Raw genomic sequence first — 17,548 nt, forward strand, 5'->3', positions numbered from 1 at the left:
CTAACCAGGACATCGATTCCAAATACCGACATGTTTCTATTTTTAACTTCTGATAGGATCCAGTCCTAGTGCTGGCCATTAACGCGGCCCTTTATTATTTTCCCTGTATGAGAACTACTGCAATTCCTTTCCCATCTGGCCTTTGCTCAGCTCAGGGCTTGTGACCAGTTTCGTATTTGTCACTAGATCAAATAGCCTTGCCACATCCCCCCAACGTTCCGAAGGGACCCTCTGCAATCCCACCCTCCCCGCGGGAGGCAAACCTGCCTTTCCCCCTCTCGAAGCCAGGGAGTTCTCAAAGTCGAGGCTCATGTTAGCTCCTCGCTCTTCCACCTTCTGTATTCCTGTATAATTCCTATGCCGCGTCCAAATCTGTACGTGTTAATAATCAATGAATCACCACAGAAGAAGGTAACCAAATAATGCAATAAACCGGCTCCACCCAGCCAATGCAACCATACGAAAGAGATAATTATCTCTAACGAAAGCCCGCGCAGACCTGGACTCTCTGTACACCCACACCTGCAGCCAGCGCCTCCAGCCCCGCTCCTCCGCGCCAGCGGCTGAGCACTGCGGGACGAGGCCCCCAGCGTGGTCCCCTCACAGTCGGTGTGAGGTTCATGGTTGGACTAGATGATCTTCAAGGGCTTTTCCAACTGAGATGATTCTGTGAGCTGCTAAGGGCAGGGGGGGAACCAACGCAGAGCACTTGCCTCTGCCGGGGTCTCTGCGATGGGTACTGACAGCCAGCAAGGCAGAGGAGGAGGAGCAGCAGGCTCACACTGTACTTAAAACCTGCAATTTAAGTGCCTTCAGGTAAAACTCTGAGCTCCCACTAACAAAATCACAAACTTGAGCAGGAGACCAGTGTTACTACAGCCAGAATCCGGGCTCCTTACACCTCGTTCCTGGGTTTTGTTCCAGTTCTGCCTTTGATTCTCCCATTGACCTTGGGGAAGTCGCAGCTTCTCTACCCTTCATTTAGCAAAATCCGCCCAGCCCGTTCCACCCGGAGCAGCCCATGGGGAAAGCAGCTCCTGCGCCCTCACCCCGACAGCGCAGCAAGGAGACCTTCAGAGGGCAAGTCCTGGGGGGCTCTTCGCTCTCAGGGACATGTTTCACCTGACCTACGTACGGGACGAGATAACATCAGCAAATAATTTCTCTCTGTCTCACCAGTGTGTTCGCCAGGCTTATTTCATGAATGCGAGTGCAATACATTTCAGTCCTTAGAATTTTAATCTTCCTGGTATGCATGTACATCAAAGCATCTGTGCATCAGGAGAGGATATGCGGACCAGGAAAATTTTCACAGCCAGCACATCCACCAAGGGACTCTGGGGCACAGGAAAAGAAATGAAGGCGGGGGGCAGGGAGGAATTTATGAGAGAGAGGTTAAGGGAGAAGTTTGCAAATTAAAAAACAAATGTGAGAGCACAAGCAGAGCAGAAAAGAGTGGCTGAATTTATTTAATTCTTCTAAATTCAGAGAGGGCAACAACGAAGCATGAAAGGGAAAAAGAGAAGATGTGTTAAAGAAGGGCTGTGGAAAAAGTAGGAAAGAAGGAATGGGCTCCGTATGCCTTTGTCCTTTTTTTTCTTCTCTTTTTCTAGTTCCTTCCTTTCTTAGTTTTCTGCTTTCCTGACTCCTCTTGTCCTTCATTATCCTCCTTCCTGTTATTTTGCTTAAAACTGGCAAAAATTACAAACTGCACAGGCGTTAAAACTGGCCTGAATTCCAAATATAAGCCCAAATCTAGGCCAGAGGTATATTTGGCAAATACAAATCCTTGCCAGATTTACACAGCTCTAATAATAAGGTGACAAGAACCGTGCACAGGATTACGGATGTGGCCTCACTCATCCCTTATAAAGTGCCAAAATAGTTTCCTTTGACTTTTATTCAACCTTTGCTCATGAATCTCAGACCATTAGCTTCAGGGTGGGTGGGTGGGGGGGGGGAACCAAAACAACAAAACCCCCAAAAGAAAAACCAGACCTGTTTTGTATTTGGGTGAAGGTTTAAATGCACTGTTTTTCATCAACCCTCAGCTCTGTCTCTCCCCATTAAACAGCAACACGAGGCTACACAGAACATGGGAAGGCCTCACCCTGCGGCCCCGTTCAGCCTCAACAGGACACGGCGATGAGAGCGGGCCCTCGGCTCTGCTGCCCACTTTCCAGATCAACCCCCGGCCCAGCCATGAAAGCCAACTGCAGGTTCCTCTCCCCTTTGGTGCTCGGCCTAGTTTCTCTTCTGTTTAACGCATCAGAGCAGCAGCAGGTTCACATTACCCTCTTTCCCTCCTTTTTCATCTCAGTAGCTGACTGAGAAAAGTCCTTTTAACGTTTTTAAAGCCTCCCAAGATCCCCCATCACCCTTGTTCCTACCACGGGCCAGCTGCTCTCCATCTCCAGTCAGGAGAAGAGGGACATCCACTCGCCACTCCTTGGAATAATCTCCTGGCATCTGAACCACCAGCTTTTTCCAAACACTTCCACCAGTACATCCTTCCCTTCCTCCCGTTTTACTTTCACTCTCCGTTTAAGTAATTATTTAACTCTGCATTTTAAAATCTTGAAAGTGTTAAAAAAGCAAACGATAGCTTGCGAGCAGATTTTTATTACTACCCAGAGCTGTGCTCAAGTCAACAGGGCTCTGCGCTGTGGCAGGACTCCTCCTGCACGGATCCAAGCGCAGGACTGTGGCCAAAGCTGTATTTTATATTGCCTCTCTTTTAAGTGCAGCTTGCTCCCCTCAGTTTTGTATCATCAGCAAATCTCATTACATGATGGAAGAAATATGTGGACTCTTATGAGAGAACAAGTCTAGCTTCAAAGCCAAGTCCGTTCCCAACATGTTACAGGTGTGCACCACATGAGCAGGCACAGAAATTGCAACTGTTCGGGGTGTGATGACAGCTCCATATAATGTGATCAAAACCATTTCACATGTAAAAAAAAAATATCAAAGTTAGACAAAGAATAGTTCTGCCATACAAAGAGGTGAAACCTAGTCAAACAAAACACACCGAGGAGGACTGGCTATTTAAATGATCGAGTTAAACAAGACCCAGCTCAGTCTGCCATGCTTCGCTAGCGTTTATAAGCCTACCCAACAGCTCCTTACTCTTGCCTCGCTAACCTGCCACCCCCTCCCCGGCTTACCACCAGAAAGGGGGGGGCAGGAAGGGAACTCCCCAGGTTGACCTAACAACAAGCACACTGGCGCGAGTAAGCCAAGTACTCTGGAGGGAATAAAGCTCTCTTGCTCTGTTCTGCAGAACAGCAGAAACAACTCAATAGTGAATTTTCAAAATGTAGTCGAGAGAAGCTCAAAGATGCAGAGGCTGGAGCTCCGTTGCCTTGAATCCAACCACAACAAAAAGGCACAGAATATATGTTAAGACGGCTGGAACTTTGGGTGTGTTATACATATGGAAATTCTTGCTTGTGGGCATGGAGAGATGATTTTTGTATTAACAACAGAGGCCAAAGTGCCTCTATAATGAAACTCATCCTCAAGTGAACACCCGTAAGTCTATCAGACCAACGTAACCTGGGCATGCTCTGTAGGAAAAAGGATATAATTTTATGTGGGATTTATTTCTGTAGCCATTCATGCTCTGAAAGTGCTTGGTTTTCTGCAGCTTCCATCAACAGAAAACCAGGATTACCATGAGTGGATTTAGGACACTGACTAAACTGAGCACTAAGGATGCTATTTGGTCATGTCCAGGAGAGCGGCAGGGAGCTCTAGGAATTTACACATGGACAAGGGGAGGGCTACAGGCAAGCAGCTCAGCCTCTGGTTGCATTTGGGTGTTTCCATCCACAAAAACAGGGATTATGAGAGAATTTATAACCTATTCAGAGATTCCTCTGCAATCCCCTGCATCCCAAGAGATGTTATTTCACAGGTGGGTGGTGTAACAGAAGGCTACTGAAGCCAAAGCATACTCCCATCACGATAAGCAGGCATGACAAAGTATTATCCAAGTTACAGTGGACCTATGAGCTATTTTACTTTTCCAGCAGAAGTTGGGAGAAGATCCTTAAAAGGAAGGTCTAGTTAAATTTAGGCTGAGCTCCATCAGCCTACCAAACATACTTCCACTCCTTAGGTACTAGCCTTCATCATCTCAGACGCTACCTAAGCGGATGGGTGCAGGCACCAGAAGGTGTGTCCTCTCAGGATGAGCAGCAAGAGCAAAGCACATTTCCAGTCTGCAGGTCAAGGGAGGAAGATGAGATGAAGGCACAACTGCCTCTCTGCTGGAACAGTTGCCCTGCAGCTGCAGAGATGAGAAACCAGCAGAGAAAATCTGCCAGCAGCTGCATTTGAGAAGAGGGGGACAGAAGAAAGGGTTTGGTCTTCTGCAAAAGTCATCCAAAGTACTGGAGAGAAACTTCTGCCTGGGGGACATGAAATCTTGTTTGATCTGGATTCTACCTCTAAAGTATTACAAGGTTTTAAAAATAAAGTGTTTTGCTGAGTCAGCTTGGTATCCGAACGTTAAAGATCTCCTCTGCCAGATGGACAACCTAAGTTCAGTTTCAGTTTGCATTGCTTTTTTCACAAGCCACCAAATATTGGTAAATTTTAATTGATGTTCTTCTAATGTATAGGCTGCAGAAGACCACGAGTCTTAAGTCCACAGCCCTGGCAACAGCTTAGCTCTGTGTTAAATATTCTACCCGTTCCCTCCCTCAGTTTTGACGTTTGCCTGTTCGATGGAAATCAAGCATCTCATTTTGCCTCCAGCTCCAGTGCTGCTGCCTGCCAGTCACTCAGACACCGCTCCTGTGAAGACAGCCAAGCCTAATGAGTACAAGAAACTAATGAATCTGGACTGGGAAGAGGCATGAGAACCTCCGATAGCAAATTTGTGAAAGCAAAAATGCCTCTGAAGAAGCACGAGACTCGAGGATGAGACTGGGAAGACAACTGAGATGAAACTCCATTGTTACACTGAACACTTTAGTTCAGTCATTCATAAAAGTGTGAAGCTTGCTCAAGTTCACAGGCTGAAGACTCTGCCAGCAACAGCATGATTGTTCCAGATCATTAAGAGGCTCAGAAAGAAGAGCATCAAAACTTTGGATATTAGATCTTCATAGACCTGGATCCAGACTGGCTGAGTATCAGCTCTGAATCTGAGTGTAAATGCAACGACAAAACAGAGGCGTATATGGCCTGGCCTTATATTCTCCTACAGACCACCAAGATGAAAACGTTCCAGCTGTGGCACCTGAAGCATCTCGCCTTCAAATGTGAACCTCAGACCATGTGTATCAACCTTCCCGTCAGATGAAGAGTAAGTTCATTCGGGCAGAACTAGAAGATATCAAGGATTTTCACACACCATATAGCAGAAACCACCTGGAAACGCTTCACCTGCGTTTGCTATCTGCGATGGTTTCCTCAAAGAAAATTTCCTCCTGACCCAACAGAGCTTATGGACGGCCCCAGGTTCACTCTCCCTGCCATACAGGACTGTACGTTTTGTGGAGACTGGACTCCTCATTGTAAAATGTAAGTATTTAAAATTATTTTCAAATAACTAGAAGAGAGTCACGCACAGAACTTGTCGATAAGGTCCTTACGGGACAAAAGCGTTGTGCTGCCGTGGTGAAACCCAGAGCTCCCCTCCTGGTTATCCCTGTGGGCAGCTGAGGACACCAAGGAATGGAGAGGAGTTGGCTGGTTGGTTGGTTTTTTTCCCCATAGACATAAAATAGTCCTTTCTCTTTTCTTATTTAAGAATTCTGTGATTGCTCCTCTATAGAGTTTAATCCATCTACTGATGTTCTCACCCACCGTGTGATCACCCATTCTGGAATAATCCCTGTTTCCTTCAATATTTCTTGCCTCTCTCCTGGGAAATTTATATCTGATTCTGGCATCTGTTCCCCATCCTCTTTTGTGAACACTGAGGCGAAAAATCCATTTATTTTTTAGCAGTGTCTACATCATCTGTCAATAAATTACCCTTTCCATCTCTAAGAGGTCCTAAAATCTACTTTACTGACCTCCTCTTCTTTATGCATTGCAATAATCTTTCATGATTATTTATCTTAACCTCATGTACAGTTGTTCCCTTCTTTCTCTCTTTGCTTTCAGATTATTTTTTAACATTGAACCTCATTCCACACGTTCTCTGAACTTGATGTTTCACATCTTATATTCTTGCCTTCCTTTCGTACGATTACTTTTTGCTATGCTTGTTCTTCTGCATTAGGATGTAAGTATGCTCTTCATCATATTATTTATTCTTAGCATGGCTGTGTAGAATATACTTGCTACACTTATTTTTCAGTAGGTATCAATTCCCCTCAATGTTGCATTACATGGCACCACCTTTCCATTCCCAAAGTTTCACTAATTTGCTCATGTTTCTTCTTTCCTCCCTTTTTTTGTTTTGTTATGTTTTTTCTAGTTGAAATAAAGAATGATTAAGCAGATTACAGCCACTGGGCCAACTTCTACTGATGCCTGCAAGCTTCTCCATGTAATAGATCCTAAAACAAGGTCTCTCTTCAGATTTTCAGTTACCTTTTGGGTGCTGCTCCACATCCCAAGGGAGATTTGTAATCTCAGCCAAAACTGGCTTTGGAATCAATTTGCTGGCTGTGAGATTTACATGAAAGTTAAAATTTAGGAAGACAAAAAATATTCTCCTAGAACATATATTTGGAAAAATGTAATTTGCTGGCAATGTGAACCAGAACCAGGCATCTTCGATTCTAGTGGCATGTAAAAAGGAAAATATAAATAGTAGAAAGGATATGAACTAGTTGATATAGATACTGTAATTAAAAGGTATTTAAACAAATTCAAAATGCTTGTAACTGAATTCTTGATCTGTTTACATAGCTTCCTCACCCAAGAATGAATCAAAACTGCTTTTCACAGATAATTCACGCACATACATATACACACACACACGCAATGCTACTCTCTTTAGTATTTAATCGTTGGCCTAATTTCTTCTTTATCACATTTAGTCAGCACGTTTGTTTCCCAGAAGATCCCCCTCCATCACTTCTCATTCTGTACTCTTTTTAGAACTATGGAATATGCTCAAGACCACAATCACATAGTAAAAAGTTTGAAGACTGAAGAAATGTATCGGAGTACTCTGATTTTAGTTAAAAAGAAATATAATCTAATTAAAGTACTGATGGTTCCTGTTAAATGCATGCTCCATATCTTTTTATTTCACATGGTACAAGGATCAAAGCACGGACCCAGTATACCATCAGCCTTGTATAGTGTGAGAACTGGTGCTGCCCTTAATTCAGGCCATCTGGTAAGATGTATCTATTGGCATGATGCTGTAGAGAATTACTGTACCCTCCTGTCATACCCTTTTTATCATTTTCATTGGAACTGTTTTATATTTGATTTTGTATATTCTGTGCATCTGACCAAATGTGCTAAATCCAGAGCAGTACTAGAGGCTGAAGGCTGGGGACAAGAATAGAGGAGTCGTTACAGAAACTGTCAGAATTAGCCTTGAGAAAGAGAATTAAAAATTTAACTAAAGGAGTTATTTTTCCCTTTAAGGCTTTCACATTTTCCTACAGAAAGCAATGATCATCTTCTCTCCTAGACATGTCCTTAGATAGAGAGAAAAGCCTCAGAAGAAACCCATTAGGGAAACGCAGACGGCAGTTAATCCTGACCAACAACATGCAGCCTAAACCCAGCCTGTGCCTGAGCCTGAATGTAATCTGGCGTAAAGGCTCGGCCACCCCCAAGCCCAACGCTTGCAGCTTTATGGATTTTTTTTGTAGGAGAATACACCAAGACCTAACAAAATAAGTTGATCTTATTTCGCTAACGCCTCATTCGACTTGGGATCTTTATAGGCTGGGAAGTTCAGACTTAAGGTATGTACGGGCTCAAAATGATTATTAATTATCCAGCTAACTCGGCATTGTTTTACACATTCTGTGCCTTAACTAGAGAGCATAACAAAACCATTGTTTTTGCCTGTTTAACGGACCATGACTGGAGCAGCTATGTAAATGACCTAGTAATTCAACAAATTTGTTTTGTTTCACAGATTTTCCCACATGTATACTTTCCAGCTGTAATGCAAATCTATTCCACATCCAGGCCAGTCGTGTCCCCCAGCAGCACGCCGCTACCTTTAGGTGTGTGCTCACTGATTACGGGCCTGCAAATGACTCGAGGAGGGGGGGAAATAGGAAGATTGTAACTAATTTGCAAACCCAGGGGTGGGGGTTTTTTTTTTGGTGGTTTGGGTTTTTTGGGCTTTTTTTAAATAAAATGCCTATCAATGGTTTTCCTGGTGGGGTAAGATTTTCTAGAAATTGAATTTTTTCCTCTCTATGAATATTTTAAGGATGTCACTTAGAGGTTTCTTTTAATGCTCAAACAGGTGTGAGCTCAAATTCCCTCTGCCACTAATATCAGCTCAGCTGGAGAACAGCAGCAAAGGCTGATTTGAAAGACAAACTACCTTCACCTATATAAAGGGCAGAAGCTCATTAACCATTAAAGCACCTTCTGGATGTAACTTTAAAAGCCGATTCTCTATTAATGTGCTTGCAACGCAGAAAATGTGAGTCTCAAGCAGATAAAACCAGAGCCTGGCAGCTCTGTGCTGGCTGTGCTTTGGGTAGGTGAAGCCCGACGGGAGGTTTTTGGCTGCCTGCTTCACCCGGAGCAGCAATCACCCAACACCACCCAGTTTGAACCCAGTGACTCCCCCCTGCACGCCCCGATTCCCGCGCCAAGGCCACCCCAACGACAGGCTGGAAGGGTCTGCAGAAGGGCCCTGCGGAAGAGAGGGCTGGATTATTAGCATTATTAGGATTATTTTTGCCTCCGGGGAGGGTAACTTCCGGCAGTATTTTGCAAACTTCCAATTTGTACCCCAAATACGGAGCAAATACATTTGCAGTTCAATGCGAATTTTTCCACACAGCTTTAGTCCCCGCCGCGCTACGCAGAATACAACTGTCACGCAAAATAACTTATTAAAAACGCTGGGACTTGTTTAAGAACAAAACACAATGGAATGTAAACTTCACTGAAAACTATGAAGTACAAAATAATATTTCAATTCTTTGCTCAGTCTGCAGACATTAATTGCCACAGTCTACAGTTTCTATTTATACATCTGCGGCTCGTTCCCCAAATAAATGGAAATGTCCTTGTAATTTCTTTTCTTCAGGACTGTACGAGAGGCTGGGGCTGAATGCTGAAGCTCAGAATCCTGACTGGCAGCGCTTGCAAGACTGACTTGCTGCAAAATATATTAACTCCTGACTGGGAACTCTAACATGTTTATATCTACATCTACAAAACGCATTTCAGCACAGATTCTTTCTGTTAGTTTTGTGCAGAGGCAAGCGAGGGAAGAGAAGCAGCAGACACGTTCCACAACAAGAAGGGATACGTGAGCCAGCGTCGTCTACAAAGCATTTTTAAGGCACCTTTCAAGGCCCCAGTTGACAGTAAATCGTGTGATTTTCATTGTGGTTATCTTAGAAAGCTAAAGTGTGACATCCAAGCTCCTCAGGTCTCAGCCTTGACACCCTGCACAGTTCAACTCAAACTGCTGCTCAGGGTTATCCAGAAGCACTTCTGCTTTGTTGTGCAGAAACGACTAAAACTAATGCAAAAAAAAAAAACAAAAAAAAACCAAAAGAAAGGCTGGAAGAAATCCCGTCCAGCTGTTCCTGGGTAAGGGGAGGAAGGAACACGGAGCCTTAACTTACACGTGAATGTAGATATGTGTCCATCATTGAGCAGAATAGACTGTGTCTGAAATCAGTTGCTGTTTTATAATTCAGTTCTTGGAGATGCATTTACAGTGCCCAGCTCTCAGAACATGCAAGGCAGCACATTTATTTCCCAGACTAGCGCCGTTTTTAAAGTTTGGAGACTTCGAATATGACGTATTTTGGTTGGTGAAACAATTCTAGATTTAGCAAAACAACTCAACAGATTGCTTTTCCTGGATTAAGGTTGAAAACCCCGTCTCAGATCTTCCCTTCTGGATTCACACAGGGATGGGAAGAACAAAAGTTAGGTTGGTGGGCACGTATATCTACGCAGCACGCACCAGGGCGGTTTTAAGGGGAGGTGAGTGAGTTTAGAGGTGAATAAAAACATAGAACCAAACAAGCCGGGATGTCAGGTGCAGATTTGGAGGCACGACACCAAACCAACCTTGGCAGCTGAACTCAGGTATTTAGTCCTTTTTCTAAGCAGCCCTGAAGCTTCCCCCCGACAAGCCAGAGAGCACTGGAGCCATGGGAAGCAGTCCCATGCGGTGGGACCTGTCTTCACAGATTCATTGAGGTTGGAAAAGCCCCTTGGGATCATCAAGTCCAACCCTCAGCCCTACTCTACAAAGTTCTCCCCTACACCACATCCCTCAACAGCTCATCCAAACGACCCTTAAACACACCCAGGGATGGGGACTCCACCCCCTCCCTGGACAGCCTATTCCACTCTCTGACCACTCTTGCTGGGAAACATTTTTTCCTCATGTCCAGTCTGAACCTCCCCTGTTGCAGTTTAAAGCCGTTCCCTCTTGTTCTGTCACTAATCACCTGTGGGAAGAGACCAGCACCAACCTCTCTACAATGTCCTTTCAGGGAGCTGTAGAGAGTGATGAGGTCTCCCCTCAGCCTTCTCCTCCTCACACTAAACAGCCCCAGCTCCTTCAATCGCTCCTCACAGGATTTATTCTCCAGGCCCTTCACCTTCTCCAGCTCAGAGCTGGTATTTACAGAAATACCAACGTTGCTCGCAGCCCCGGTGCCTTTTCCACCCACAACCACAGGACCAAGTCAAAGGTCTTCTTGTAGCCCAGGCACACCACACCTGAGTATCCTCTGGGGATGGGGCAGCCACCCTGCTCAGCAAGGAGCTCGGATACCAGAGCCTAAACCCCCGCCCCCAGCAGTCCTGGAGCTGGAGCCCTACTGCATCCACCCCAAACGGCCTCATTTCCAGGAGAAACGAGGATGGGCAGCTCACTCCTACCATTGTCCAGCAGGCTGGGGAGCACCCGGGTGCTCAGCCGCAGGGAGAGCGCTCGAAGAGATGACGCTCCTCCGCCACGCCCCGTCCGTTCAGGTGCTGGGTTGTGTCAGCTGCGCGAATGGAAAACACTTGAAATGAAAACTGGAGTCTGGGATTTCCAGTTCTTTGGTTTCTGAAGGCCTTTCCTGACCTTTTTTAGTTGCTACACTCAGATTTTCTGTTGTTAAAACTCATCTTAGTTAATGCTGCAGCTAGTCAGTCACAGATTTCTCTGGAAAACACAGTTCTGCTTGTGATTGCTGAAAATTCACCTTTGGCTGCTTTTTTAAAAAGTCGTCACGTGTTTCTTTCTGTGTATCACACAGAATTTACTTTTTTTCCAAATATAATAGTAGTTTCTTTGTTTTCTATCCACCATAAGTTGCCAGGCTCCTCCACACTGCGCTGCCCTGAAAAGGGCTTTAGAAACAATTTTAAAAGAGCAGATACCACTAAGGTAAGGAAGTGGCTACTGAGTGTTTGTTCCCACAACGTGGATGACCCACATGAAGCATCACAACTGCCATTTCCCCAAGTGCTGGCATCTTTGGGCGCCACTGAACGCAAGAACTGAGAGACCATCAAACCCTTTTGCATTTTAAATTTACAGCTGAAAAATTACTGGACAGTTTTTGACATTTCCCTCATGGTTCCTCACGTACCTTCACTTCTCCAGCTGCAAAACGGGAACCAAAGCCACCTGACATAACAGAGGTGGTGTGAAAAAGAATTAATGTTCGTGATGTGCCAGACACTAACTGAGAAAATCAAAAATGTGCCAGGATGAAATGTAATCTCATTTTAGGAAATGTTGAAATCATTTCTGCAGAAGGTTAAAAAAATAATAATCAGGCTGAGTCAGATACACAGCATGGAAAATTTCATCCCAAATGTTTACAGTTTAGCAATTGAAAGCAAGGCCTTATAATGCTGTGTTGGGTAAACTTAACTAATCTGCAAAAATTCCAGTTCTACTTGTAATAACAGTAACAGAATCAAAGCTGTACGGATTAAAAGCAAACGCCACAGCAATACTCGTACGGAGACAAGTGCTATCATAGCATTAAAAATAATATTAAAAATTGGCACGTAGACGGGGTATCCAAGGAACTCAGGATGTTTTCCAGACAGTAATTCATCACATCTCACAATATCCCTGCAAAATACACAGCGTACACTCTTCAGAGAGATAAATAGGAAGGCACGTTGGATCACCAAGACGTTAGCCAACTTGCCACAGAGCGAGAGCCGAGCCGGGCTCCCCAGGAACCCCGGGCACCAGCCCTGCCTCTGGGCACTGCTCAGCCACTCCAACCGGGAGAAGCAGCCACCAAAATAACAATGCTAAGAGGAAAATTACGGCTTGGAGATTTTTAAAAGGAAAAGGGAAGGAACCGGAGGGGAAAACGTTTTGTTTGCGATACAAGTGCCAGACTGTGGCAAGGCGCGTGCCAGCCCTCCCAGAAGCGTGTCAGGGATGGGGTCGTGCAGGAGCCCAAGCTGGGGCAGCACGGCAGCGCTCTGGAGCAGACAGCCGGGAGGGAAGGGAGAGTAAGGCACTGGGTCTGCTCTTCGCTTCGTGTTTAGCAATAGAAAGAGAAAATAAACACCAGCAAAGATTTTTGTCTTCACGTAGTAGATCACCCACCAACTCCTACAACTGTTAAGAGATCTACGTTCAGTGACCTTGGGTCCTTTTAAGAGAGTCTCAAAGCAACGGTGGAAATTAAATGCTGCCTTCTAATTAGTAGTGTAGGAACTTTTTCACTAAGATATATAAAATCACTCCTGTGAACAGCAAAAATATTACATGTGGAGGGGAGGAGAACACAAACTGTCCATGCAACAACGTAAGAAAAACGCTTTTGATCTTTTCTATTCTCATTTTTACTACATTCAACCAACTGGGTTAAATCAGCTTTGTAAACCTCAGGGAAAGTTTTCTCCCGCAGCAAGTTCCTCCCTACCATCCCCTCCGCCGCGCCTGCCTGTCCGGCGGGCTGGGGAGCGAAAGCCTTCACAATGCTTCACCTTGTGCGGCGTGCCGGCTTGAATTCAGGGTAGTTAGAGCACTTTGAAGCAACACAAACCTAAATATTCCTGGTAGGCAAACGGAGGAGAGGAACTGAATTCTAATGAACCAGCAGCTGTCACAATATGACCACAGTAACCAAATCAAAATATCAACCACTAACCCAGATGAGATTCAAAGGTCACCACATAAGCCGGCAGCTTTCTTCAGCAGCGCCTGAAACCTCAATCTAATCCTTGCAGTGAAACGCTCCATCAAGCTATAAGGGGGGGTGAGAAGCAAGTTACTGCGCGTTGGTAAGTGATTTGATGTACTAGCATGATACTCCAAGTAGCAGGATAAGAGACGTTCCCAAAGAGCATGCCTGGAAATGGGAGAGGAGATGAGAAGCGACACGCCATGGGCCATACCCACCGCAGCTATCTGCCCCTGCGCGTGTCATTGCTGGGCCAGAAAACTACTCGTCAGATACTCTTAAGAAAACACCTAGCAGGGTAGTGGGACTCGGGACGCACACAAAGCAAGCTGTGTTTGAATACACGTGAGCAGTCTGAGCAAGGCACGCAGCTCTGCGCCTTCCCTCCGCTCCTCCCCGCAGGGCTTGCTCCAGAGCCACACGCACAGGCTCCCTGCTACACACTGGCCACGTAAAAATGTATTTTAAAAACAAATATCTGAAAAATAAAATGCAACAGAAGCCCTCATTTAAGCAAACATTTGTGGCTTACAGGTATGGGGTCGGTAACATCTATCCCCAATAACAACAAAGTCCTTGCCTGGAAAACCGCCTCAAATCTGGAGCAACTCCACCCAAGTCAACAGTATCCACCAGTATAAAACCAGTTCAGGTCGGATAATTGTCTGACTCTGTATCAGTTGCCAAGAGAAGAGCATGGAAAGAAAACTACAGTGTGACTCTGCAGGTGCCAGCTGAGTAACACCAGCGTTGAGAGGGCCCTTTCCCTGGGAGAGTCCGAAGACCGGCCAGAGAAAGAGAAATGATAAAATACACGTGGAGTAAGAGGAGTCGGGAGCTGGCAGCCCGAGGAGACAGCACCGTGCACTGTTTGTCACCCCAACATTTAGATTTCTCCTCAAATCACAAATGCAGACATGACCAGCGGTCTTTGTTGGGGCAAGGCTTCACACGCGCGGTCCTGGGAATGACAGACGCCACACTGGTGGCCACAGATGCCACGCTAGTCGCCCTGGATGCTCCGTTGGTGCCAGTTAAGGGTTTCCATTCCCACATGGCACCGAAACAGCCCTCCCAGCCAAGGCCCTCCGAGGCGTTGAGCGGAGGGAAACGTGCACACATGCCAACAGCCAACCCTCCTCCTCCTCCAGCCTAACGCCCCGCACCCAGGAGCGGAGCAAAACCGGGGAGTAAAGGGCTGCCCCGATAAGAAGAGTCCACTCTAATTAGCAGAGAACTGTACTAAAGCATGATTGCAAAACGCCGCGGGTCGCGGGAGGCAGCCGACGGCACACGCGTTATTGCGCAACAGCACGCTTGTCAAAGGCGGCTGGTCGCTCGCCATACGCTTGCACACACATTCATCTCCGTGTGTAGGAACATCACCGGTCTCCTTTGCAGCTCAAATTATCAAATCTCATTCAAACCACAAACTTTCAGGGCGCTTCGGGAGCAGACAGCGCAGGATGCTGCCCAGGGCTGGAGCGGACGCCTCCCGCTCGGGTCTGCGGGGCCGCGACTGGGCCAGGCCAACTCTGACGGTGACAAGTGGGACCTCCCAGAAACATCAGCGTTTCCAAAGGTCCTTATCAGAGTATTCCACGGCTTAATTCTTTAACCGGGTGTCTCCGAATGTGTTTTTATAAAACAACTATTTCTTAAACCAAGCGAAACCTGTATTTTCACTAAGACTGGCAAAAACAATCAGAGTCAGGAAAGAGATTTTTCTGTAACCCAAGGGCAGGCAGAAGAGAGAGAGAGAGACTTTTAAGTTCTAAAGACTCAAATTAAAGGTTAAACTAGAAAGCACCACGCGGCCCAGTGGGTTTCACAGAAGTGTGTGGCTATTTGCAAAGTGTCTCTGCGCACTACCTAAGCCCCATGGCGTGAGTTAAGGAGGGAGTGTTGAAATTTCCATGCTTTTTTTGGCTTATATTAGACCCTTTAAAACTGTTGTAACCATGTTTTGTACGTGAATACATACAAATGACTACAAGCTCCAACATTGTCCCATATGTTAAACAACTCACAGATATTTCCCAATATTAAAAGACAAGGCATATTTTAGGGACGTATATTAGAGCTGAAGAATGATATATCGCAGTTACAGCTCCATGTTTTTTTTGGCTCATGTTCAACCCTTTAAAGCAAAGCATTTGGTTAGTTCATTGACAACTGCAGAAGAAGGGTGTGATCTTGGCCAAGCATAAGCATTACTAATATTTTTACATCATATATTTACTTTAACCAAACTCATTTATCAACCGTAATAAAGAAAGTAGCTATCATTCACTTACAAATAATTACAGCCTCTCTTCATACTGCTATGCTCTTTGCTGCTAAGCTAAATGATTATTCAGGGGTGTCAAAACCTTCTATCATGGGGTGTGGGGTGGAAGGAGGGTCCCTGCCAAACGCCCTGGGCAAAATCTCACTCCTCTAAAGCAGAAGAGGCTGCAAGTGCCCTCGCCTGAAATCCAGGAGCCTGCAGCTCACAGGTCCCAGCAAGCAGCGATCCATCAGGCTCCAAAACAAACAATGGCTCCAGTGTCCCTCACCAGTTATTTATCTGTTCCCTTTTGTGAACGTATATTTATCATATTTTCAGAAATCCTTTTCTACTTTAAAAGTCCTGTTCAGAGCGTGTCCTTATTTTCTCTGCCAACTGGCCGCTTCTTTGAAAAGGAAAGACTGAGCCTTAGGAAACAACCATTTAACTCTTTCAGCAAATAGGGCAGTTCCTGCATCAAAAGTCCTACCCCCCTCACAGCAAGAACACAGAGTCTGTTCAATAAACATCACTGAGGTACATTTGTGGATTTGCATGATCACTTAAAAAAAAAAACCAACTAAAAATCCATGTTCCCACCCTTACGCCGAGTATAATCAACCCCAAAAAATGAGGATGAGGGATTTAAGCCCTCAGAATTTTATTTCTGGTTCACTTATTCCACTTTCAACAACGCAGTCAAGTTAGGAAATTCGATTTCTTACTTTGTATTCTGGAATTGACAAAGGGAGGAGAGAGATTGTCATGCGACCCAAGGTCTCTGCTCGCCATATGATCATAGTGAGTCCCATCTCCATAGTTCTGTTAACAAATCAGGAAAAAACACAATTTTACAAGTTTAAATGGCATTTTCTCAAAACCTACAGGCCCATATTTCCCTCCTAAATTTTAAGCCAGCTAGAAGAAATATTATTTCCTTTATTGTTTTCCCCTATTGATTCTGCTGGAAGCGATATGTTCCAGAACATTTTTAAAGCTGTTTCAAATTTTTATTTCATTAGTAATTGACTTCAGTTTGCTGCGTGGATAATCCTGAATGGGTGACTGAGATGAGGTCCCTGGAATTTCATGCTGGGCAATTCCACATAAAGCCCTCTCAGCATAAAAGTCTTCTTGCCCATAACATGCGCAAGAACAGCAAAGAAATGCTCTTTTTAACGTTTTTTTTAAATCTATTTTTATGTTGGAATTTGCTGTCTTAATCACCTCGCTGCTATATACATGCACTGGACTATAAAAAAAAATTTTAGATTTTTTTTCACAGTGGGCGTGGAAGTTACTTCTCACTGCAAAAACAACCCCACGTAGCACTCATCCTTTGTGCGTGCCATTCGCGCGTGGCTAGCGAGGGGCAGCCACCCCCTCCTGCCCTGCCCTGTCACCCCCCTCAGTACTCCTCCAGGGCTCAGCAGCATCGCGCGGTACCCATGGAGTCAAGGACGTGTAAAATCCTTGCCAGGATCGGGCTCCTAATTTCTGAAACAGTCTTGGAGTAACCTTCTGCTTTCAGTCACTCGATCAGCAAAATCTTAAATTTAACTACAGATATTGCCCAAGCGCAGCGGTTATGTAATGTTTTGTTTCTTTGGTTCAGAAGAACTCACGAGAAACTAATTCTCCCAACGTGGAAATACCATCATCATTTCACAAAGGAGGAAAGAGAGGGAGGTCAGGCTGTTTGCAGAATAACACTGCAAGTTAATGCACAGGCTTGATTGAAACTCCAGAATTCTTCCCAGGCTCGTGCTCTTTTCTTTATATCTCAAAACTTAATTGTACACTCACATTCAAGTTTTTGCATGCATAAATAATTGTGTGTGCAAATTTAGAATTTACTTTTCAAAACATTTTTCCCTCGGAAGCAATACAAGTGTCAAGTAAAAAAAAGGGATAAAAATAAAACTGACAGATGTGAGCAGTAATGACGTAATGGATGCTAAGCAGGATGGAATAAGAAAAG

The 17,548-nt window shown here is 45.0% G+C and overlaps 1 protein-coding gene across 11 annotated transcripts in view; it reads right to left on the reverse strand.

The window, feature by feature from the left end:
• Positions 1-17,548, reverse strand: part of TCF4 (transcription factor 4) — a 240,276-nt gene that overhangs the window by 141,692 nt on the left and 81,036 nt on the right. For all 11 annotated transcript variants that reach the window (XM_074856959.1, XM_074856954.1, XM_074856953.1 and 8 more), the window contains one exon: positions 16,293-16,389. In XM_074856959.1, the coding sequence (XP_074713060.1) occupies positions 16,293-16,389 (97 nt within the window). The remainder of the gene's footprint in view (positions 1-16,292; positions 16,390-17,548) is intronic.

Source organism: Strix uralensis, chromosome Z (assembly GCF_047716275.1).
Source record: "Strix uralensis isolate ZFMK-TIS-50842 chromosome Z, bStrUra1, whole genome shotgun sequence".
Lineage (NCBI taxonomy): Eukaryota > Metazoa > Chordata > Aves > Strigiformes > Strigidae > Strix > Strix uralensis.